Genomic DNA, 24,674 nt, shown 5'->3' on the forward strand with positions numbered 1-24,674 from the left:
GAATATGCACATTACAATAGTTACAATTTTAGTAATTAACAGTAAAAAGTTTTTAAAAAAAGTTGTTAACACATTTTGAGAAAATTATACCAAAAAAGATAAGTACATTGCAAATGCATTTTTGAGTCTTATATGTCTACATTTTACATTGTGTCAGTGCTCTCACAATACAGTATCTTTAAGATTGTCATTAATTTGTTTAGTGTTTCATTGTAAGTTAATGTTTATTCTGACACTCACATGCACACACCTACCCACACGACAGAGAAAGGGAAGGAGGTGGTTGAGGTTAAGCAGTATGCCTGCATGACTCATCCGTGTGCCATCTTGTGCATGTTTACGCGCACAAAGCGTGTGGGAAGATAATGAGACTAAATCAGTGATCGAAGAGATTCACATGCATTCCTGTAATTATCTAACAACCGGGTCTGTTTAGAACCACTGCTGTGTCAATCTGTGATTGTTGAAAACCCGGAGCAACTGCAGGTAAGTTAAGTTTATTAGAATTAAGTCATCGTGTATAATGTTGACATGTAAAATTCTGGAAACTGACTTGTATTTATTATATATTATATTGTACAAAGATATTCGTATCTCACCATTGCATATACTAAAGTTTGTGTTGTATTAGATGTGGATGGTATTTACTGTGAATTTGCCATGTCATCTGATTGATGTGATTAATGTCAGTTTATGTCAATTCAGTTACATGTTGTTGAGTGGTCAATTGACTGCCTTACATTTTTGTGCATTTGTGCCATGAATTTTCACACTTGTCTTTAATTGATTTAACTAATAAAAACTGTAAGTAGGCTAATTCATTCCAAATAATGACATTGAAAAACACTTTACCCATGGCCTCAATATCAGAGTTTTTATTATTTGTATCATTATTTTATTATTACTATTACTATTGTTATTATTATTATAAATGCTATAAGTTTCAGAGTATAAACAGTTTAATTCAAAACCCTGAAACAGAAAAACACATTGTTTGGGAAGACATTTAATTTATATGATTGTATTCATATTTGAAGAACTAATATTTATCAATATTTTTATTTTACTTAGTGTGCAGTGGTAAAGACAAGTCCATAATGACGGACAACTCAACGGACTGCTCAATGGACCGTGTCGAAGAGCTGATGCACTCTGTGCAGTTGGTCATATATGTGCCCACCTTTGTGTTTGGGATGGTCCTGAACACCCTTGCACTGGTAGTCTTCTGTGTTGTTCTTCGAAAATGGAATGAATCCACCATTTACATGACCAACTTGGCACTGATGGACCTGCTTCTGCTCCTCCTGTTGCCGTTCAAAATGCATGCCATAAATAACAAATGGGACGCCAATAGGAAGCTGTTCTGTTCCTTTTTGGAGAGCATGTATTTTGTGGGGATGTATGGGAGCATCTATACCATCACCTGCATTGCTCTGGATCGCTACGTTGCCATTCAGCACCCATTCCGTTCCAAGGAGTTTCGGTCACCAAGGGCTGCCATCATTATCTGTGTAGTCATCTGGTGTCTTGCGCTGGGGGCCACATCACCTGTCTACAGCTTCCATAACAACTCGGACGAACCCTTTCGCTGTTTCCATGGCTTTTCCGATGCAGGCTGGAAGCCTGCTCTCATAGGCTGTGTGGAAGTGTTTGGCTTTCTGCTCCCAGCAGCTGTGGTGGTGGTGTGCTCTATAAAGAGCATCCATACACTCAAGCAGTCACAAAGACAGAGCGTTAAGGGTCATTCCGGCGAGCGGATCATGTATAGCAGCCTGTGTGCCTTTCTGGTGCCCTTCACCCCATATCACCTGGGAGTCTTCCTGCAGTTTCTTGTGCGCCAAAGAATGATCACAGCCTGCCAGTCAAAGACAAACATTGCGCTGTTTGTGCAGGTTGCCATGTGCTTGGCCAATGTGACCTGCTGCCTGGACGCCCTCTGCTATTACTTCATTGTCAAGGAAGTTCGCTCTTCCAGGGACACCATCAGGCGATCTATAAGCCATAGGAGGACTATAAGCACATCAGAAGTGTAGTGTGATATTGTGAATTTACTATCAAAGCACCTTTTGTATTCTTTTTTCCTCTGTTTTAAAAGACCACATAGCTACATCAAGAGAGATAAGACTAAAAGGGGAAAAGAAAATCTGTGTCTGAAGAGGTTGACCAGTGATTATGGTGTAATTTAAACATATTTGTTGTATTCATCACATATTTAAATTAACACATCTTAATAGTTAAGTGTTTAAACTGTCACAAGAGGGTCATTATGACTAACATTAAGCATTATTCATTGTTATTTGTATTTCAATATGCAGTATTTCAGAAATGTACAAGACAAATGTCAAATGCATTACTAGTCAGCTTGTTCACATATTCATAAATTAGTTTATATTTTTTAAAGCTAGAATTCACCGTGGGTTTACCATTTCATTTATGTATCTATATAATTTTTACAACCCTCATAAATGTTCCTTTTTTGTCTGAAGAACTCTTATCTTTTCAGTTTTCTTAAACATCAAATCTCTTCTGCCATCTCAGACTGACATCTTCAGTAATGGTCGTCTTAAATAATAACAAAATAATAGGTTAACTTAAATAAATGGTCGTCTTAAATAAAACAAAATAATAGGTTAACTTTTTATTTTAAAATGTTAGTTGAAGAACTCCATTGTACACAGAAAAAACATTTGTGATTTGAGACAAAAGAATGACAAATGTGTGATTGTTTTGAAAAATTGACTAAATGGTGTGGTGTCTTTAAAAATATATAGTTTTATATAAAACTATAGTTTTGAGAACATTACTTTTAATTTATAAAAATGTGCTCAACAAATAGAAACAACAGGGAAGTTATGGTAGAAGGGCTTTCCCAGATAGCCTTATGCATGAGTTACATGTCTGTCAGTGAGTGTGTGCTACCCCATCAAGCTAAAAGGCACTGAAAACCACATGCACAGTTTTGAAGCGTGTTCGAAACCAGAGGTGTGCAGGTATCAAAACCTCTTCTTGCTTTTTGAGTTATATTTCTCATAGTTGAACTGGGTTGTTTCCTGACTCTCTGCTACTGCAGCTGGCAAGATCAGGTCTCTGTACGTTTCTGAATCAGAATCATATGTAAGCAATGGGCAACACATTTATGGTGCCATACAATTATCAGTGCCCCTGTAAAGCTAAGAAGAATTACAAAAAATAATGTTTGTTGAATTATCTGATCAAAGCATACTATGAAGTGCGCACATCCAAAAGTGTTTCAGCAGGTGCCAAATCAAAAAGGGCATACAAGTGAAAAAGTGAAAAAGACTTGCACACTGCCTTTGAACGACTCATTCAGATGCCTGAAGAAGATCGTAAGATCGAAACGTTGTGTCTTTTTTCTATTAAAAGTTGAGTCGTTCAAAGGCAGTGTGCAAGTCTTTTTCACTTTTTCTCTTCTGTTGAATTATCTGAGTCTCACTGAAAAAAACTAAGAAAGAAAACAAAATGACTCACAAAATGAATCAAAAAATATTTATTTTTAACGAAAACACTTGCCAACTCTGCATTTAATACAACCTTTATACATCATCTCTTTGCCAAGAGGACAACACGTCTAGGTTGAAGTATACAGTACAGTGCAGGGAATTTGAGACATTCCTCTAGGGCCCGTACTCACAAAGTATTTTATACACCACCAAGAATACTTGCACTAGTTAAATCACACTAAAAGTTTAAGAGTTTAACTGGAAAGCCAGCCTGAGCGAGCACCACACAAAATTTGACGTCGGGAAGTTCGACTCGAACCAGAGCTGTTCAGACCAATCAAATTGTCTGGGCGGGGTTTGTACGACGTGTGTGTGTGTGTGTGTGTGTGTGTTGCGTGGTTGTGTGTGTGCCTAATTTGACTCGGGACTTGAGGCACTAATGACTCAGACTTGGACTCGGACTCGAGCATTGACTGCATTTTGACTCATAATACCGATTCAGAAATATATCCCAGGACCAAATGGGGGTATGAATCTAATTCTTCTTGTTCTTCTCTACTGAAGTGAGCTCATGGGTGAAATGTAAATTGGGTTGAGAGTTCTGTGCAATGGCATAGCATCAGCTTGAAGATTGCTGTGAGGTGACTGTGAGTTTGTAGCTATGACTGGCGGGTCTTGTTTTCTTTGTTTAACATTTTTTTTTTCTTGTTAGACTCAACTTGGACTTGACTCGTAATCAGTAGGGACTTGACTCGGACTTGACACAGATTTTTTAAAAATGACTTGGACTTGACTCTGACTCGAACACTAGGGACTCGAGACTGGACTCTGACTCAATGTTCAGTGACTCGACTACAACACTGGTATGTGTGGGTACCAGTGTGCATATGTTTTTACAAGTTTGTATGCACTGCCATTGTGCTTGTGTCTGTGTGTGTCTGTGTGCTGTGTGTGTGTGTGTGTGTGTGTGTGTGTGTGTGTGTGTGTGTGTGTGTGTGTGTGTGTGTGTGTGTGTGTGTGTATTGTTCCACAGTGACTGACCGTCCTCACTCACGGTCAAAGAAGCTTGACGGAGTAAGGGACAGTGCTCCTCTGCGCTCCGGACAGAGCTCCCATAAGCCCACTCAGCAATCCACATCTAACATCTAGCTACAGCAGACGTAAGGAACAGGAAAGACTACAACACTGACACCATCCAGCTAATCACAGATCAGACACATTTACAGATATATATATAGCGGTACTGTACATTTGCAATAGGAACGATCATCTTAACAATCAAGTATACTTTATACAGATCTTTGTTGTAGATTACTGATATACTACTGATCACTAGCTGATTTAGATGTTTTGAGTAAAATATTGTATGGGTTGAATTCACTAGTATTCTATCAAATGTTTTAATCCTACATTTATATCAGTGTAGATGCTCCATACTGATTCAGCTGTCCCCTGTCTGAGCTTGCCATCTTATTTCTCCCCTGTTTGAGTAGACCAGTTGTTTTTCTGGCTCATTTTCAAATGATATATGCATTAACCAGATCATTTGAAGGTGTCAGAAAGTTAGGTTCTCAGTGCTCCCCCGACATGCTGGCTACATGGTTTGAGGACATCAGAGTCTGTAAACTTGAGGAAATGTAAAGACCAATCTATGGCAAAACAAATTTAATCCTTAATCAGTTGCACTGCAGTTAGTCCCACTAGACTATGGACAGAGCATCGGCACAGCAGCTGTGTGACTGCGCCCTCCTGTGGGAGAATGTATTTAACTTCACCCAGGGCAACGTGTACAGGGTTTTAATCTCTGATTGCCCATACTTCATTCATCCGTTTTCATTCACATAATCAATTAAACACCAATGTGCATGTCAACTTAACATGTAAACTTAAAGGAATAGTCTATTCTATTTTTGACCAATTGCTCTTCATAGTTCTGATCTATGTATCTATGTAGCTCTAATAATTGTGGTTGTATAGAGTAGGCTACTGGCTCAGACTTCTTCTTGTGCAGGTTGCCATGTGCCCTCCACTACTAGCCTACTTCACAGCCAAGGAAGTTCGCTTTTCCAAGGAAACCATCAGAGTGTCTAGTGACTAGCCTGAAAGCATGCATGCCTGTGAGTGTACGTAAAAACGTTCTCCCATGACATTACTTGATTTTGATGACTTGACATAGGTTTCCTCTATTCAGTATGACTGATGACTGATGCATTTGATTGGCTGTTGAGTTTAGACATCAACACCCAGGATTAAGGACTGCTTTATTGTGTGTTCCATTTGTGTATGCTGACGGCTTGTGACAACCTGTAACTTGTGAACTTCCTTGTCAGAACTTGCCGTGAACTGGGGGTCCTTTGATTTGCACGAGATCGCTTCCCGTGTAATTTCGGTTTAATAACTTCCGGTTCCGTAACTTACTCCTAAAACAAGCACGATGGACAAATGGATCTCATTCTGTTTCCATTGAAGAAATCAAAAATAGTCTAAAAGGAGGTGAGCTTATGGATGCAAAAAGGCTGACTAAAGGAAAAGAGAAAGTTGAAAGTTTGTCGATTTTGCTATACTTTAAGGTGGAAATGCCTACTAAAGTTCAAATGGGATATATGAGTTATCCAGTGAGGGAAAACATCCCACCCCCATTAAGATGCTTTAAATGTCAAAGGTTTGGACATGTAGCAGCACAATGCAGAGGTAAGATCAGATGTGCTAAATGTGGAGGGGAACATGAATATGGTAACTGTGGGGAAATAACTGAATTAAAATGCTGTAATTGTGGAGGCCAGCATAGTGCAGCTTATGGGGGATGTGAAAAGCAAAAAGAGGCAAGAGAAATTCAAAAACATAAGGTTACACATCAAGTATCATATGCAGAAGCACTTAAGAAAGTGAATGATAATGATAGAATCAATCAGAGGCCTGCCCATACACCAGAACAGAGCAGAAGAAGGGACTCTGCTGAAACTTCAGACAGAGGTAGAGAGAATAACAACTCAGCAGGAAACCATACACACTGCTATCTCAGAAATTAATGAATATAAGGCTAAAATATCAGAAGATACAATGTTGGTAAACAAGAACAATTTTGTTGCATTCATTTGTTCAATAGTCAATGTCACTATACAGCATGCTAAGAAAGGTGATAGAATAAAACCAGTAGTGGAAGCAGCTAATAATTAGGCTACTTGGGGATCATAACAAAGGCTGATAAAGTACTTGAAATGTTAAATATTAATCATGATGGAATACATACTAGTTAAATGGATTATGTTTTTTTCTATTCTTCAGTGGAATGCACGAAGTTTAATTGCAAATGGACAGGAATTCCAAAGTTATGTAAATGTTTTACCAATTAAACCTGATATTATATGCATCCAAGAAACATGGTTAAAGCCACAACTAGACTTTGTTTTAAAAGGATACAATAGTATAAGATATGATAGAGAGATAGATAGAGGAGGGGGGTGTTTTGCACATTTGTTAAAGAAGGAATATCATACAGCCCAATAAAGGTATCTGAAGGATACGAATGTATTGTAACTGAAATAGTTAAGAGGATAGAGGTAATTTGATAATTATCAACTATTATAATCCATGTAAAGAACTATCAAATGACTTAATAAAGTATAGAGTATTTATAAGGAAAAAGGTCATAGAAAAATATGGTGTGGGGATTTCAATGCCCATAATACATTATGGGGAAGCAAAACAACAGATGCAAATGGAGAAATTATAGAAGAAATGATCAATGATAGAATGCTGGTGTGTTTAAACAATGGCACTGGTACACGTATAAATATATATAAAAATGAGACATCATGTATAGACTTAACTTTAGTGGATAGGAAAATGGCTAATAGATGTGAATGGGAAGTGGATCAAAATACAAGTATTGTGTCAGACACCAAACAGGACGAGGACCACAAAAGCGTCACGTTCAAAAGTTTATTTAAGGGTTGGAGGTTATGGGGGTATCAGGAGTTCCGGGGGGGTACGGGAGTTCCAAGAGTCTGCGTGTGTGTGTTCCCCCAGTAGCCGAACAGCGATGGCAGGAGCTGGATGATCCGGGAAGTCCTGGGGAACACACACACACACACACACACACACACACACACACACACACACACACACACACAGCAATTGAAACGAAGCAGCAGTACAGTCAAGGACTAGGCGGTATTCGTAGAAGAGGGACGGAAGGCAGGTCAAGATTACCGGGGCTGGAGAACACAGAAGTAGTCGAGCGGGTCCGGGATCACAGGCAAAGAGTCAGAGGCGTTTTCCAAAACAGGCAGGTAACTGGTGCTGGTTGCAGACGATCTGACAAGTGTGGACTGAAAAGCAAGGCTTTAAATACAGGGCATGATGAGTGGTGAATGCAGTGCAGCTGGTAGGTAACGAGGGTGAGGCAGAGCAGAGCAGAGCAGGAACAGGTGGAGGTCATCAGACTTCAATCAGCGTGTGTTACCAGGCAGAGAGAGAGCTCATGACATATTGGTAGTGATCACTTTCCAATTCTATGCAAGATAGAAACAAATGTATATAACAAAATTATATAAACCACAAATGGTGCTTTCAGAAAGCCAACTGGGTTAAGTATGTGGAATGTTGTAATGATCAAATAAATAATTCATCTTTAGACCTGGAAGAGTCGATAGATAGAATGAATGATTCTGTAAGTAACATTATTTTAAGTGCAGCAAGTCAGATTACTCCAATTAGTAAAAGCTAAAACAAAAGAAGAAATTCACCATGGTGGAATGATGAATGTACAGATGCAGAAGGAGATCTAAATAAAGCATTTAAGAAACTACGTAACACTTTAACAATGGATAATCTTAGATTATCAAAGGAAAAAAGCTCTAACAAGGAAGGTAATTAAAGAAACCAAGAAAGAAGCATGGAGACAATTTTGTTCAACAATTGGAAGAGAAACAACTTTGGATAAGATGTGGATGATGGTGAAGAAAATGACAGGTAAGTATAAACCATCGCAAATGCCAGTGTTAAATGATGGAAGAAATAAAGCTATTTCAGGAGCTGATAAAGCAAATATGTTGGGGGAAAAGTTTGCTGACATTCATAAAGGAAATCACCTAGATGAAATGTTCAAAAAGAGAAAAGAGGAAATTTTGAAGGAAAATAAAAATATATTAAATGCTAAACAAGAGTCAAATCATATACTAGATGCAGAATTTACTATGTCAGAACTTAAAATGGCCTTAAATATTACTGGATACTCCTCACCAGGACCTGATAATTTATGTTACGCTATGTTTAGGAAACTACCTGATGGATTATTGGTTAAGGTATTAGAATTGTTCAATAACATGGAATAAGGGCAAATTACCAAAGATATGGAAAAAGGCAATATTCTTCCTTTCCCTAAGCCAGGAAAAGAGCCAAGCAATCCAGGGAACTACAAGCCTATAGCATTGACGTCACATTTAGGAAAGTTGATGGAGAAACTGATAGTGGCAAGATTAAATTATTTTCTGGAAAAGAAAAGTATTCTTAAAGATTATCAAACTGGATTTAGAAAGGGTAGATCTACGGCAGATGCTTTGGTGAAGCTGTGTAATGAAGTGGAGAAAACACTGATTATGAAGGAGGTAATGGTGGCCGTGTTTTTAGACATAGAAAAGGCATATGATACTATGTGGAGAGAAGGGCTATTGATCAAACTGGATAGAATGGGAATTGGAGGGAAGATGTATAATTTCATACTGGACTTCCTTTCCCAACGTACTTTTAGAGTCAAAGTAGGCTCAGAAAATTCAGATGAATTTACAGTGGAGAATGGAATTCCTCAAGGAAGTGTCCCAGTCCCATCTTATTTAATTTAATGATTAATGATATATTTATCAAACTAGGAAAAAGAAGTGATGGATTACTGTATGCAGATGATGAGGTAATATGGAAAAGAGGCAGAAATATTCCATATATAACAACAATTATGCAAAAGAAAATTCAAATATTAGAGCAATGGGGAGTGAATTGGGGATTCAAATTTTCTATTGAAAAATCAAATGTTATGTACTTTACAAGAAAGAAAATGGCTGAGGACCACCATTTATTTATGTATAATCAAATTTTGAAAAGAGTTGTGAAATTTAAATACTTAGGAGTTTGGATGGATGAAATTCACAGGATTCAGTTTAGAGCATTAAGAATGGCCTTAGGTGCTATTAAAACAACTCCAACAAGTGCTATTCTGGTAGAGACAGAGGAAGCTCCACTTACTTTAAGATACACTAAGCTGGCCTTAACATATAGGGTACGACTGATGGGGGATAGTAATAATCCAGCAGCATCAGTACTGAATGATTGTTGGGAGTATCAAACGAAGGCTAAAGGGTTTGGATGGAACATAAATAAATTAGCAGAGCAGTATGACATTAAAGATTTAGAATATAGTCCTGCACTAGCTCTGAGTGAAATCCCTGGATGCTACCAATTCCAGAAGTTAATACAGAAATACTGAAAGAAAAGAGGGAATACCCTGATGATCAGAGTTTTGCAAATTATAGTGAAAGATATCTATCCTCTTCATTTTATGGTTTTATAACAATTTTCACTGATGGATCAAAAGACCAAAATGGTCATTGTGGAATAGGAATTTACATTCCTGAATTTAAAAAAGGACTGAAGTACAGATTGAATAATTACCTCTCAGTATACACAATAGAAATAACTGGCATAATAACAGCTCTAAGGTGGATAGAGGAGATAAAATCATCAACATCTCTAATATGCTCTGATTCAATGGCTGTACTGCAGAGCTTTGAAAGTGGTGATTCAGTCAGAGAAGACCTATTGATGGAAGTTAGAAATATATTGTTAAATATTAGAAGCCTAGGATTAATGGTTCAGTTTTGTTGGGTTCCAGCACATATTGGAATTAGAGGAAATGAAAAAGCAGATGGATTAGCCAAAAAGGCACTAAAAATAAAGAAATAGAAATGAATGTGCCAATAGGGAAAGGAGAAGCAAAAACTAAAATTAAATCTGAAATAATGAAGAGATGGTAACAGGAATGGGACACTGAACCTAAGGCTAGACACTATTACAACAATCAGAAAAACATTGGAGGAAAAAGAATGAATATGCAAAATAGAAAAGAAGAAATAGTGTACACAAGATTAAGAATGGGACACACAGGACTAAATGCAACACTAAAACTGATTGGAAAAGGTGATGGATTATGCATAGAGTGCCAAACACTGGAAGATGTGGGGCATGTTTTGTTTATATGTGGAAGATACAGAGAACAGAGACAAACATGGCAAGAATTGGATGAGAACATAGAGGATATTCTTGGGGAACAAAGAATGCTAGTAGATAGAATTAGAGCCTTATTTGTTTTCCTGAAAAACGCTGAGTTAATGAAAAGAATTTAATTTTTGGTTTTGTTTTGATTGGTTGTTTATTTGTTGGTTTCTGTTTTGTTATTATTTATTATCTCTAGATTTATTTTTACACCTTTCTGATTGAATGGCCAAAACATCCAATAGCATCACTCTACACACTCCTGTACAGTAGGTGGCGGTATACATCAATTAAACGATGTAATCTGCCATTAAAGGAAAGAAGAAGAAGAATAAATGGATCTCATGAGTATACACCAATCCGCCGCGAACTTTATGGGCGCTGCCATCTTGCCTGCCGCCATTACTGCGTGCCTGCGGAGTGTGACGATGTGACACTTGCTCAGTGCCTTCTAATGGCTTTTCAATGAAAGCATCCTGTCAGAGAATATCAAATAGGAGATCCTGCTCATGAAAAAATGTCAGGTGAAAGGGAACATTGGGTAGATGATGTCAGGCAGTGGCCAAAACTTACCAATGAAGGTAATTTATTGACAACATAATGTATTAAGACGTGTATTAATTATTGACAACAATAAGCCGAATGCTATCATTAGTAGCTGTGTTGCTAATATGTTCACAAGCTTCAGAAGTTGCAAATAACTATTAGCCACGACCACTTGTAGCAGTAAAATACATGTTCTTACAGGTATTCAGGATTATTTTATTAATCGTATGTATTTCATCCACTTTTAACGCACATCTTGGTCCTCCACTCCACAAGGAACTCTGTGTAATCCATAAGCCTGTAAACATGGGCACTCAATGTGCAACAAAGGTTTGTGAATTTCACAAACGGTTTAATTCTAGGTCTGTATCCTACTGTTGTTAAAACAGCCAACCACACAACACGCTTTTCCCGGCATCACTGGACAGCATACGTACTAAATAAAAATTAAGAAAAAGAAGAAGATTTCGCATCTACAGCTAACGTCTGCTACAGCCGCCTACAGGACCAACACATTACTTCGCTACTTCCTTAGCAGCAAGGCAACGCAGTAATGGCGGCGCTGCTTTACTTCCGTGTTTCGCCGGATTTGTGTATTTACAGAGCCCGTCATTCTCTGACAAATAAAAAAATTATATCCCGAGAAAAGTAGATTTTGAGGGGTACAGCTCCATAGACCTCCATTCATTCTGGACTCGCCCGCGAGCGCCCCTAGATGCAGTACCACACCGGAAGAGTTCCGAGAGTGAAGGTTCTCCCAGAGAATGTCTAATAAGGGGAGAACTGCCACTCTCGGAAAACTTCCGGTTTCTGAACTGGTTGCAGTTCCTTCTGTGGTTCCACATGAGGGTGCTCGTCCACGAGTGCAAAATGCATGGAGGTCTATGGAGATGTATAACCTGACCCTAGCCAGATGAATGTCGTTCCGCTTAGCTCCGCCCAGCTTCACTCACATCCATCTGGGACCTCTTCCATTGAGAGTGATTTCTCCAACCAACTTTATGGGCGGGAGTTTCATAGATGTGACACAGCGTAGAAGCGACTGTGAGTCTGTTATAAGCGTCACGGGTTGGCTTCGATGTGAGTGGTTGAAGTAGCACGTCAATAGATGACGGACAAGTGGCTTATTCAATCATATGCAAGCATTTTTTGATTAGGCCCAGCCTTCTGAAGCAACACTTCAATGGATCGGTTCCAGATGGATGAGTGGAGCTAGGCGGAGCGAAATTCATCTGGCTATTGCCAGGTTAGGAGATGTACCCCTCAAAATCCACTTTTCTCGGGATATAATTTTTATCATTTTTACAAGTAATTTGAGTATTGTATTCGAAAGGGGAGGCAAAGAAAATACACTTGTGTCAATGACGTCATTCATTAGCACAGGGCTAGTGTGTTATGTGCAACAACGACCCAACCTGTAAGAAATCAAAAGGACATAAGTACTCGTTCATTCAACTTTTGACCTATAACCCATGTTGAAGTTATACAAACTACAATCAAATCTGAGATTTGTCAACGACAATCAGGTGAAAGAGACAAATTTAGCCGTCTAGCTCCATTGACTCCCATTCATTCTGCACTCATGGCGATCGCCCCCAGTGGAACTCTGGTGGAACTGCATCCAAAATTCGGTACAATGGGACTTAATACGGAGTGGCAAGGCTCTCCGTAGACGGGCTCTGTATACAGTCATTATTTTGAGTTTGTGTCAGCTAAACATGACAACATTAAGGTAGCCTACATTGTACATTCTGTGCTGACAAAGTGTCGCAAAGTTTTGGGAGTCTCCCACATATGTTACTGTTTGTAACAGTGACTTTAGCATTGCTCACGGCGGGTTAAATGATTGCAAAACACTTGTTGAGGTGAGTTTAACAAGTGTAATTTCATTTGCATATTACTCAGGCCTATACTAGATGGCTTGTTGCCAAGGCTACATACATGAAAAGGCCAAACTACCAAAATCTACATATTTTACTATCACAATTTCTATCAATAGGCCTTCCTTATTTGGTGTAGCCTAGGCTACTGACTAGACATCAAACAAACATCTGAATTTCAGTATCTAAGTAGGTTAGGCTGGGATGTCTGCTATAGGCCTACATTGTTGACATTACTGTTAAAATGCATTTCCAGTACAGAGTTTAGGCTATTGGCAAAACCGGTTATCATTTTTATGTTGAGGCGGTGGGGGTGTTGTCGACAGAAAGTAACTAATAAAGTAACTTGTAATCTAACTTAGTTACTTTTAAAATCAAGTAATCAGTAAAGTAACTAAGTTACTTTTTAAAGGAGTAATCAGTAATCAGATTACTTTTTCAAGGTCACTGTGTCAACACTGCTAATATGCTGAGAAAATAAATTCAAAAGTGCTTCGGGAAAAAGTTTTTTTTCACATACAAGGCATTTCAGGCCACAGATATAAACTAGGGGGACACAATGAAAATAAATTAACACTCCCCTCAATGTCAACACTATTTCTTTGCATTGATGTGCGACTTTAGAGTTGAGAAACTCCGGTGATATGCAAATTCCTTGCTGCAGACATTGTAGAGGACTTTATTTTAATCAACACTTTATTTTTATCATAACACCATCAGGCCGTTTTTCTAAAAGTAAATGTTCCAATCAATGATCTAGGCAGCACATTTTCTTCCCTCTCCTTCATTTTACAGTCTAATGGTTACAAACTAGAACGGCTCGGGGTCAAAGGTCATACGGAATCGATTAATCTGCGCTATTTTTTTAATCAGTTATTTTTTCTCAAATTAATTAATCGAAATTAATCAGTTATTTTGACAGCCCTATTTTTAACTTTTAATGTTCTAAGGGGATGATGAAACAGAAAAGAATGCTTTCAACTTGTCTATAGGGTGACATTAAATTGGCGGCGCAAACAAAAAAATTGGGTTACAACCCATGTTGACCCTTTTAGCGCCGTCAGTTGACTTTTCTATTCATTTTTTCCAACTTCAGACATGTCTGGGGGGATCGTAAAAGAGAAAAGTTGTATCTAACACTTACATTGGTCACAATGTGGCAATACTTCAGAAAAAGGAAAAAAGGAAAAAAGAAAAAAAGGTTTACATTTTACGCTGCCCTTTCAAAAGGGTAAAGAAATTAGTATTTGTATGGACAAATTGCTACTTAGGGTTCCAAGTTGTAGTTGCGTTGACATGCCTCTTGATTGTGTAAGAGATAATACCTCTATTTCCTCCAAGGGCAGCAAAACATTAAGCAGAAGAGAACAGAGAAGCATGGAGAACACGTCTGATCACACTTGCAGTACTTCTCACTTTAGGTATCCACTCTTCACAGCAATATACAGTCTGGTGTTGCTTGTGGGTCTGCCACTGAATGCTTTCTCCCTGTGGAAACTTGTGCGTCGAATAGGGCTTAAGTCAGTGCCAGTTATTTACATGGCGAACTTGGCACTGTCTGATCTGCTCTTCACACTCTCTCTGCCATTGCGAATCCTCTACTTCTCCACGGGTGTGTGGAAGTTGAGCAACATCAGCTGCATGATTCCTGGGACCCTGTTCTCAGTCAACCTCTATTCCAGTTCTTTGTTCATCACCTTGATCAGTGTGGATCGTATGCTGGCTGTGGTGTACCCACTACGCTCGCGCTCCGTGCACACTCACTTTGTCTCCTGGGTGGCGAGCGTGGCAGTGTGGATAGGCATCGCCGGTCTGTCTGTTCCAGTGGCCTTAAACCATGGGGTCAACAACGATACAGACTGCAGGGTCAGCCGCTGCTTTGAGCACTTCTCTCCTGCTGAGTGGGGAAAAGGTTTTTACATCCTTTGCATTATTTCTACGTTGGGGATTTTTATCCCTTTCGGAATTATCTTCGGTTGCACCATTGCCATCATCCAAAAGCTGCGAGACAGAGCTCAGTCCACCTCAAAGGGCATATCGGAGACCAATCTGGACAGGAGCAAGATGGTGAGGCTGTTCCTGACAAATTTGCTCATCTATGCTGTATGCTTCATCCCATTCCATGTTGCCTTTATTCTCTATGGGTTGTACAAGCTGAAGAAGTTGGAATACAACTATTTTGATGTCCAGACTGTAACCATGTGCTTGGCCAGCACCAACAGCTGCTTGGACCCACTAATCTATTACTTCAGCTCCATTAACATTCAGAGAAACAAGGAAACAAGATCGCTGAGAACAGTCCTACCAGAGCACTGAGTTGACCTGACCTGAAGAGACTTTGATGATGTAAGATAAGTATTATGTTCTAATGACAAACCAATTTACCAGATCTCAATGCATCCATGTGTGGTACACATGATGCCACAGTACACATACAGCACAATGTTCTTTTTGCTTTTGTCTTATCATTGCATTGATGTGCGACTTTAGAGTTGACTTGTTAGTTCAACTGGGAACTAACTATCTACAGTAGTTCCTCAGAGAAACACTTCAGCCACACCCATGTAAGTACAGCAGAATTAAAACAGAAAAGCATAATTTTGTACATACAAGTCCGCAAACCTTGCTTATTGTGTATTACTCCATTACAAAATTGTAGCCTTCATTCCACCTGTGTTTTTCTAATGCATTTCATTAAACATTTTTCACTGAATTTCAGTTATGGTGTGATGTGTGAACTTTTTAATGCATGAAAAAGGAACATGCCATAAATATCAAGCATCAGACATCCTCAATTAAAACACTGACCAAAAGTGAAACATCCCTTTAAGCAGTTTATTTCTAAGTAGTAGGAATTTTACAAGCAGATGGAACAGAAGATAGAGGAAGAACAGAGACAAGGTCACTAATAAAAATCGGATGATACATTCCCTTTAGTCTGTAACACAATCAGCCCTAACTACAGTGTCTGATCATGAAGAGAATACTAGCTTTGCCAGAGAAACATTCTGCCATGCAATTCAGATGAAACAGAGTGGAAAATTAATATGACTGCTATGCAACAGCAGACATCAATTGTAGATTGATTAAAAAGAGGTATACTTGACATGAAAAAAGCTACCACAGCCTGTACATAGGGTTTCCGCTCTACAACATGTCTGATGAAAGCACAGATGAATATATAATGATCATGTACTGCACATTATCTACAGTATTCAAAATAATTTACTGACAAGTTTGAAGAAATGCTTGACTGGAACGCGCATTAGCACATATAAAAAAAAAAAGAGTGGGAGAAATTTTTACTTAACAAGCTACCATTATGCAACACTGATCTTGATACATGAAATATGTAGATATGTATTAAAGATATGAAAATTGAGATATATTGCTTCTATACACTGCAAAATAATACAGAACTTGACACTAGGCAAACAAGTAAATTCTAAAATATGAGGTATGTTTTGGCTTCATGACAATATCTTCATATTTTGGATTTCCTAATAATCAGAAGTTTACATGTGCCTCCAGAAAATCTAAACCTGTTGGAACAGACAACATAATACAAAACAAACAAACCTTAAAACAAAGTCAGTGCATAGTACACGCGGCATATTCATACCAGGCATCCCAATACCGTATAGACATTGCACATCAAGAGGGTAAAAGAATGAAAGAAAAAGGAAAAAATAAAATTACAACACACATAAAAATCAGACAGTCTTCCCTAAATGTTAAGGAATATTGGATAAATCCACTAACCAACTTGGGACATATTACAGTGGGTTCAAAGGATTTTGCAGATCACAATTATAGGTAAACAATGTTATGTTTACAAAAAAAAAAAAAAAAGGTCATGAAAATCACAATCTAAGATTACATTACATTCTTACTCAAGACAGAATAAAAAAAAAAAAACACAAATACATTACACAACATTTAGTGTACCATGCAGGTTAAAGTGCAATCAAGCTGAATGGAGAGAAGATCCAGTGGACAGTGTGGGACTTCACTGGCTGTGATGCGGGTGTGGGAGAGGACAGAGGAGCGAATTTACGCTCGGTCGCAGATGACTGTCTCCACCACAAATGTGTTTGCAAAATGGCGAATATTGTGACAGTTTCTGGTCTCACGTCGGTCAATGCCTGTACAAGATAGAGATCAGCTGTTGTCACTTCTCTTGCAACATACAACATTTCTACACATTATACACTACTCACAAAAAGTTAGGGATATCTGGCTTTTGGGTGAAATTTAATGTTTCAGTACAGAAAGTACTGTACTGTTTAATGTTTCAGTACGAAAGCAGAATATCCCTGACTTTTTGTGAGTAGTGTACTTCATTGACACTGCTGGGCAGGTGAGGAGTTCCTGTTTTCTTTCTTATTTTACTTCATTTTAATATCTACACATCGGTTGACTAACATTTTTTTTTTCTTTCTACGCCTGAAAATGATAAGCACGCTTATCTACCCCATGTCTGCCAGTTCTAACTTTACTTTGTGGTTTGTTTATATGGGCTTCATTTCCTGTTTCTCATGCCTCGTGCCTCATAAGTAGTAGAAAAACTTCTAAACCTGAGACATCAACTGCTGTGAAAAAGCAGTGAGAAGAGTTATACTGACAGCAGATCTATGCCGCCCTGCACTCTGCTGCAAGCAAACGGCTGCCCCCTCACACACACACACAAGCGCACAAACCAACGCACACAAGTAGACGTAGCAGTTCCGGCTGTGCCCACACATCACGTTAATAAGGAAGTCCGCAGTGTACACTCAGTGAGTCACCCACTCACACACTCGCCAGTCACTAACGTATTCGCTGGGAGAATCGCCATGCCAGGACTGTTGCGTGAGCAGGCTGCTGGTTGGCGGCCAGGCTGTCTGTACCTACGCATGCCTCGGGGGCGGGATTCCTCATTAGATCATCATCAGTGAGAGGATTAACCATTTCCTGTGTCCATCACCCGTCCCTACACTGATGCCATCCTCTCAAGGGCAGAAATCTTTTTTTTCCCAGAAATCTTTTGAAATCACATCACCCACAAAAAAAAGAGGAGAACACAAAGCTGACATGACACGACAGAAGTGAGAGAGGGAGGTGAGTACTCACGCCTCCGAGTGCTGCGCCTCCTCAGTCTGTAGGTTTCTTTGCCGTAGCAGAGTCTGTGGATGAACGGCCCCAGCTGCCGCAGGCTGCGCACACGGCCAGTCACCATCATCTCCTCTTGGACTATGTAGGTCTGGGGCAGGTATGTACCCTTCTGTGAAACACAGAACAAGGGTGTCAGCACCTGGGAAGCTTGATCCAGTAACTCAACCCTGTCCAACTCAGTCGTATCTCATGTCATGGCCCAAGGTGAAGTACAGTTAACAAACATTTTATCCAAACTAACTTGACGCAGTCATGGCATGCATTTTTAAGAAAGTAAAGTGACAAATGGCCTAAATGTTGTTGGTTCTTTGTTCTACAAGGCATTCACATAGAGGGCATCGGTGTGAGGAAGTGCAACAAAAGCCATATAGAAATCCCCTTACCTTGACATTTACAAGTAGCTCCCACAGATTTCTTGGAGGCATGACAATAGTGGTGTTTAACTCAATGACGTAGCACTTGTCCAATGCAATGTCATAATAAGCAGTCAGACCCTACAATTATTGAAATGGAGAACACGATAAACAATTTTGCAACACAGAAGGACCACAACTACAAAACCCAGCTAAGCTGTAGCAACAAAACTTAAACCAGCTTACAAAATAAAAAAGTAAGGTGTTTTAACTATCAAATGTATTGGGGGTGACAAAAATACATACTTTCTAACTTTCTTGAAAATTTAATTTGTATTACAAACTTAACATAACTTACCCTGGGTGAATCCAGACAAACCTGTAAGCAAATTTGAATTTGCTTTGCGAACAGGTATGTCTGGGTTCACCCATGCTAAACATCATTCCTTAGTTTGCAGGAATCATCATACCCGATGAAAGTCATGGATGATATCAGCGGGGTCACTTCCACCAAAGTCAGGCATGGGGACACTGATTTGCTCATAGTTGTCTTGTAGGTAGATGCCAACGTTCTCTTCCAGCTCCTGACGGCCATGTATTGGAGCATGCACACCCGTGTCCTCATACAGCATATGGCAGTTGAAGAGCACATCTTCTGGCATCTGAGAGAACGTCTTTGGAAAAAAGGAGGCATACAGCATACAATTAAAATTAGACACCTTAAGGACTCACGTCTCATCATCATAATCATCATAAGTCAAAAACTGAGGCTCACCTGAGAAATAAAGTAGTAGCGGTAAACATAAATTGATGCCAGCACCAGTCCAGACATGAAGACCACAAGGCCAAAGGTAAGACAACACAGACCATTTACTGGGGACTTCTTGGATTGAAGGGGAAGCACCAACTCTTCCTGTTAATATAATAATAAAAAAAACACATTATTATTAATCAATTATAACAGCTTTCTCCATTATGATGACCACCTCTTTCAAGTTGGTCTATCATGGTCGCTTCCGGTTCTCGGCTAGTAATTGCCACTATCCTACACAGCCGACAAACTTGGGCACCGTCCCTCCGGGTTGGATTGAATGTGTGACGCCAGCATCTCAAGACGTCAGCATGAGCGTGAGCAATAGCTGCCCACCACAGTCTCTCGCTAAATCTGTCACCGGCACTCATCCTACGCGGGTTACACCGAGGATAAAAACGGCGAATAAAACAGATTTCCTATAGCGCCACTAGATTTGACTGGATGATATTTTTAGTAGCCTACTGTAGTGCATTCACACTCCATATTTGTACTGAGGCATCAATCGCGTCAGCATTCCATGGCAAATGGCAGGATGCATTGTGAATCCATGAACAAATAAATATATTTGTTTAACGGAAATAATTATTTTAACTCTCTGAGACCCACGTAGGCTAATCCTGCCAAGTACCCCCAATGTGCAGTAATGGCTATCGATCACCATTTATTCATAAAAGGCTACAAAATATCACCTTCACGGTCATAATTAAAACAACATGTGTGACATGAAATTACCTAACGAGTGTGGGGGTACTTTTGCCCATGTACAATCGCCTCTGGTTAACACAAGGATTTCTGTCCAAAACCCTAGTGTTAATAGGCCTAGGCTACATCTTTCACGTTGTCGGTATTACTAGCAGAATACATAAAAGAAATTCAGCAGTGTTCCTGGCATAGACAGTAAGGGGTTCCTGCACGCTGCAAGTGCAGTTAAAGACGAAAAAAAATATAATATAATATAATATAATATAAATATATAAATATATATATATATATATATATATATATATATATATATATATATATATATATATATATATATCTCAACATTAGTGTGGCATTGTAAGCCCCCGCCCCAAACCGATCTGCAGTGACATTGCAAACCAATCTGACACAATTAAATTCCACAGCAAAAAGCCACACTAACATTTGACACTTAGTAGGCGAACCACACGTTACATCTGACAAATGCATGTTACACTACTTTCCGTTGCAACAAAGATACTGTGGGCGCGTGTGTAAAATAACCTTGGAGAATGATAGATAGATACCCTGCTACCTGCGATAATTAACTGTTTTGAAAGGACGCATTGCTGGCTAATCTTTTTTTTTTTTTTTTTTTTTTTTTAAAGGTTCAGCTGATGGTTATAAAACGTCAAGAATGTATTCACTTTACCTGAACATTTTATTACAATGTAGACATAACACAAACGAAACGCCTTTTATCTGGCAACGCTCACATGCTAACTAAATGCTTTCACAACAAAGGGATGAGTACCAGCATTAGCAAGGCAAAGGAAACGGGTTACTTACATGTGGATAAGGCATATGAACCTCTTCCTTATCTGCATCGCTCTCCTTGTCAGGCTTCTGTGCCGTCACAGGTTGAAAAGCTATCTTCACCATAATTACTCTTCAATACTTCGATTCTCTGAATAACCTCAAATGTGATGCTGAGGAGAGCACCTTCACCAACTAAAATGAATGCGATGAAGCTGGTGAGCTCAGACGATTTAAAAAGAGTGCGTAAACTTCCGGGAGAATATCAAAACAAAAGTCACCTCGAATAGCAAGTCCTCTGTGACGTCAAAGTTCTTCTTTTTTTTTTTTTTTGCTCCTTGCTTATTACTCTTGCTTTCTCACGTTAGACCAATGCAATTTATGCCATATTCGCCAACTGAAATATAACTAACTAAAGATAACTAACAGAAGTTTATCACTAAATTGTAGCCTACCCAGAGGTTTAACACGTAGGCTACAAAGTATAAACTGTCTGCTGTCTTCAAGCATTTATCTGAAAAATAAGTAGGCTAGACTATCACCACATTTGAGACAGATGAGAAATATCGTTTGTTAATAAGTAAGGCAGGCTGATCATTCTCATTAGTTTCACGAGCTGAAAAGTTAATTATTACAGAACCTTTAATTTGAAAATGGACAGATATGGTAGTAACATCCGAGTCTTATTTTGGTGCTATCGACTGGCGCGTTCGGATGGCGTCCAGATGGCGTTATCTACGCCATCCGGAAATGATAGGTCTATTAATGGATCTGGGCTATTCTTTATGTTATGAAATAGGCTACACCTTGTTGTACGCACAAAGATAGACAGATAGGGAGGGGGGGCTCAATTGAATTTTATATGGCTACATATTAATATTTGTCATTAATATAGCATGGCTACATTATAATTATGGTTACTTTATATGCACAATCCATAGCCTTGAAATTCATTGAGTGGCAGAATAGAATCGTAGGCTTTTCCTCCAGGATTGTCATGACAATAATATGCCTATATGCTATATGCCTATTCATGCTTTGTTGATTAAAATAACCAAGTTACATTTACCTTGAATTATCTAGCATGAGTTTACGCGCTCAATTCAGGTGCACCACAGTCTTCTTGAAAATAAGCTCTCTTCATTGCCAGCATTCACTACGGTTTCAGTAGTCTAGGTGTTTATTCACCTATTTATTGGAAGTCTATATCTACTCCAGATGTTTTTCTCGGTCTGACCATAAACACGGCAATAATTAACCATTTTCCTTCCTCCAATGTATGGCGACGTCCAGATCTGATGACACGCCGTGCAAAACCCCCTATGTACATGGATAGATAGATAGATAGATACTTTATTGATCCCTAAGGGGAAATTCAAGGTCTCAGTAGCATACAGACATCACACACAACATGCACTTACAGCATAAAAAGTAATATATGTGTGTTTTCAAACAGCATCAGAGGCACATGTCCGCCATATCCATTCATTTATTTCACTAACGTAAAACACATACAACACCGGATGTACGTGAAAGTAATTGTGGTGAATAATTACTTAATATTAACTTAGACTGGCAAACTTCAGGAACACTCAGGAATCAGGTTTATTCTGTTACAAGCAGAGAGGGCCTCTGCTGGATCAACCTCTCTCTCTCTCTTCTTCAGTACTCCATCTAGTTATAATTCTACTTCTTCTTACAATGCAAGTTAATCACTTTTGTATGGGTTAAACAAAGGAAGAATTTGGCGGCAAAACAATCCCACTTGGTTGGTTCTCCAGATGGCATCAGACACACCTACTCACACCTACTTCACACCTATCTGACGAACATGAGGAGAGATATCTTATATATCGGAAATATAACTTATAGAATGTTCCAAACATTCTCACAATCAAATCATTACAATCCTTGTACTGAGACTATTACAATGATACCAAACATGAATATATTTACATTTCATGACGCATGGATACATTATAGCAAGGTAACATCCTTTGTCTTGTGGATCTGATAGCCCTTGGAACCAGTACCTTAGCATTTCATTGGGGGAGGGGAGGGTGTCTTTTGTTTAATGCCAAGAGGGGCCACATGGCTAACTAAACCCTAAAATAATTGCCATCATACGTCATTCGACAGTCCGAAAGCCGGCTGTCGGGAAACTGTCAGACATAACATGCCCCCCCCCCTTTCCCCAGGGAAAGACCCAAACCACATCCCTGAGAAGTAGTTACCAACATTTAAAACTCCCACTGGAACAAGCAGGAATAGAAACACTGTAAAGAAAACACCAGACTAAAACGGCTGCAACGGTGCAACCTGCAAACACTGTAAAACATGAAAGCATCACTCTTAAAAGCATTACTCTACATAGCCCGGTCTGACCCTGGCAGGGTTGTCAGGGCCGGTGGGACCTGCATTAGAGTTCTGTCTGTCCTCCAGGTCCGCTGCGGTAGGTGGCGGCACCCTCCGGAGGCCACCTACCGCCTCGTATCGTCGGACAGGCGGAAAGTAGCAGGGCCCAGCTGCTCAGTCACTTGCATGGGTTCGGACCAGAATGACCTGAGCTTATGGCCCCGGATGGGTCTCCGGACCCTGACCCAGTCCAGGGTGGTGAACGGTCAAAGCGCTGCTTCATTCTGTGCTGCTGTGCTGTGACTGTCGCGCAGTTGGCTGGATGATTGCCGCTGCACACCCTGTTGTGCGCTTGATGGAGGGCAAGCAGGGGCTCGAAGGCGATTCAACGGCAATGACAGCTCCCGTCCCAGCATGAGGCGCGCTGGAGAACTCTCTGTAGTGGAATGTTGAGTAGCTCGATAGTGCAGGAGGGTTCGCCGGAGTGCTGCTAAGAATTGGAAGCCTTCTGCCAGGTGAGCTCTGATACAATTTTTCAGTGTCTGGTTCAGGCGTTTCACCCCCCCATTCGTCTGTGGGTTGTAGAAGGCAGTGCAATGAGAAAGCGTTGGTGATGCGGGACGCCATGGAGCTCACCACAAATGTCCATCTGGCTACTGCAGTGGCTGGAGGGGTGGGGCCGGTGGAGGGCCCATCTTGCCACTCACCAGGCCGCCAAACAGTCCTTGACCATGGCTTCGATGTCCCCGTCTATTCCTGGCCACCAGACCACCTCTCAGCACCGCTGCTTCACCCTGACGACGCCCAGGTGGCCTTCATGAGCCATGGCCAGTGCCGGAGCCCTTAAGGCAAGGGGTACAACTGTGCGGTGGCCCCGGGCCACACAGTGATCGTTCCAGCAGATCGATTTTTTTTTTTTCAAACGGCGACCAAATTGTGAATTTCCAGAGCACACTTGGCAATCGACTCCTACGGACTTTCCCCTAAAGCTGGCAGCAAAGAGAGCAACATTTCCGGAAAGGTACTGGCTTGATGAAATTCATTCTGGACTCTCTATCCAACCACATAAAGACCTCGGGATACTTCGGTTTGGCTTTAGGGACCCTCTACTCACTACCACGTAAGTGCAATGTTGTTTGGAACTGTAGAAGAGGTACAAAAATAGAGTTTTGTAGCGGCGAAATAATATGCCCTTCTCACTTCCACGCTAACGAGCTTTGACTAAAAACGGTAACATCAAACTTGCTCAAAACCCATCCGAATGACATGATTTGGATGTCAACTCAACGTATGTACTCCCAATCATCCGTAAATCGATCTAAAGTGCATTTTACTTCTGCTCTGCTGA

General features: G+C 39.8%; 3 protein-coding genes across 3 annotated transcripts; 2 read left to right on the forward strand and 1 right to left on the reverse strand.

The window, feature by feature from the left end:
- Positions 1–406: 406 nt before the first annotated feature.
- LOC125305145 (G-protein coupled receptor 55) lies at positions 407–2,325 on the forward strand. The gene is made up of 2 exons (XM_048259764.1): positions 407–486; positions 1,072–2,325. Exon 2 carries the CDS (start codon positions 1,098–1,100, stop codon positions 2,031–2,033), a length of 936 nt encoding a protein of 311 aa, XP_048115721.1. The 5' UTR covers positions 407–486; positions 1,072–1,097; the 3' UTR covers positions 2,034–2,325.
- A 12,124-nt stretch (positions 2,326–14,449) lies between these two features.
- lpar5a (lysophosphatidic acid receptor 5a) lies at positions 14,450–15,630 on the forward strand. The gene has a single exon (XM_048251385.1). The coding sequence runs from the start codon at positions 14,450–14,452 to the stop codon at positions 15,467–15,469; it is 1,020 nt and encodes a 339-aa protein (XP_048107342.1). The 3' UTR covers positions 15,470–15,630.
- Positions 15,631–15,974: 344 nt separating this feature from the next.
- Positions 15,975–21,217, reverse strand: itm2cb (integral membrane protein 2Cb). The gene is made up of 6 exons (XM_048256206.1): positions 21,005–21,217; positions 19,436–19,573; positions 19,131–19,334; positions 18,691–18,801; positions 18,266–18,416; positions 15,975–17,298 (listed from the first exon to the last, which is right to left on the reverse strand). The coding sequence occupies exons 1-6, from the start codon at positions 21,095–21,097 to the stop codon at positions 17,207–17,209; spliced, it is 789 nt and encodes a 262-aa protein (XP_048112163.1). The 5' UTR covers positions 21,098–21,217; the 3' UTR covers positions 15,975–17,206.
- Positions 21,218–24,674: the final 3,457 nt, after the last annotated feature.

Source organism: Alosa alosa, chromosome 1, assembly GCF_017589495.1.
Source record: "Alosa alosa isolate M-15738 ecotype Scorff River chromosome 1, AALO_Geno_1.1, whole genome shotgun sequence".
NCBI classification, from domain to species: Eukaryota; Metazoa; Chordata; class Actinopteri; order Clupeiformes; family Clupeidae; genus Alosa; species Alosa alosa.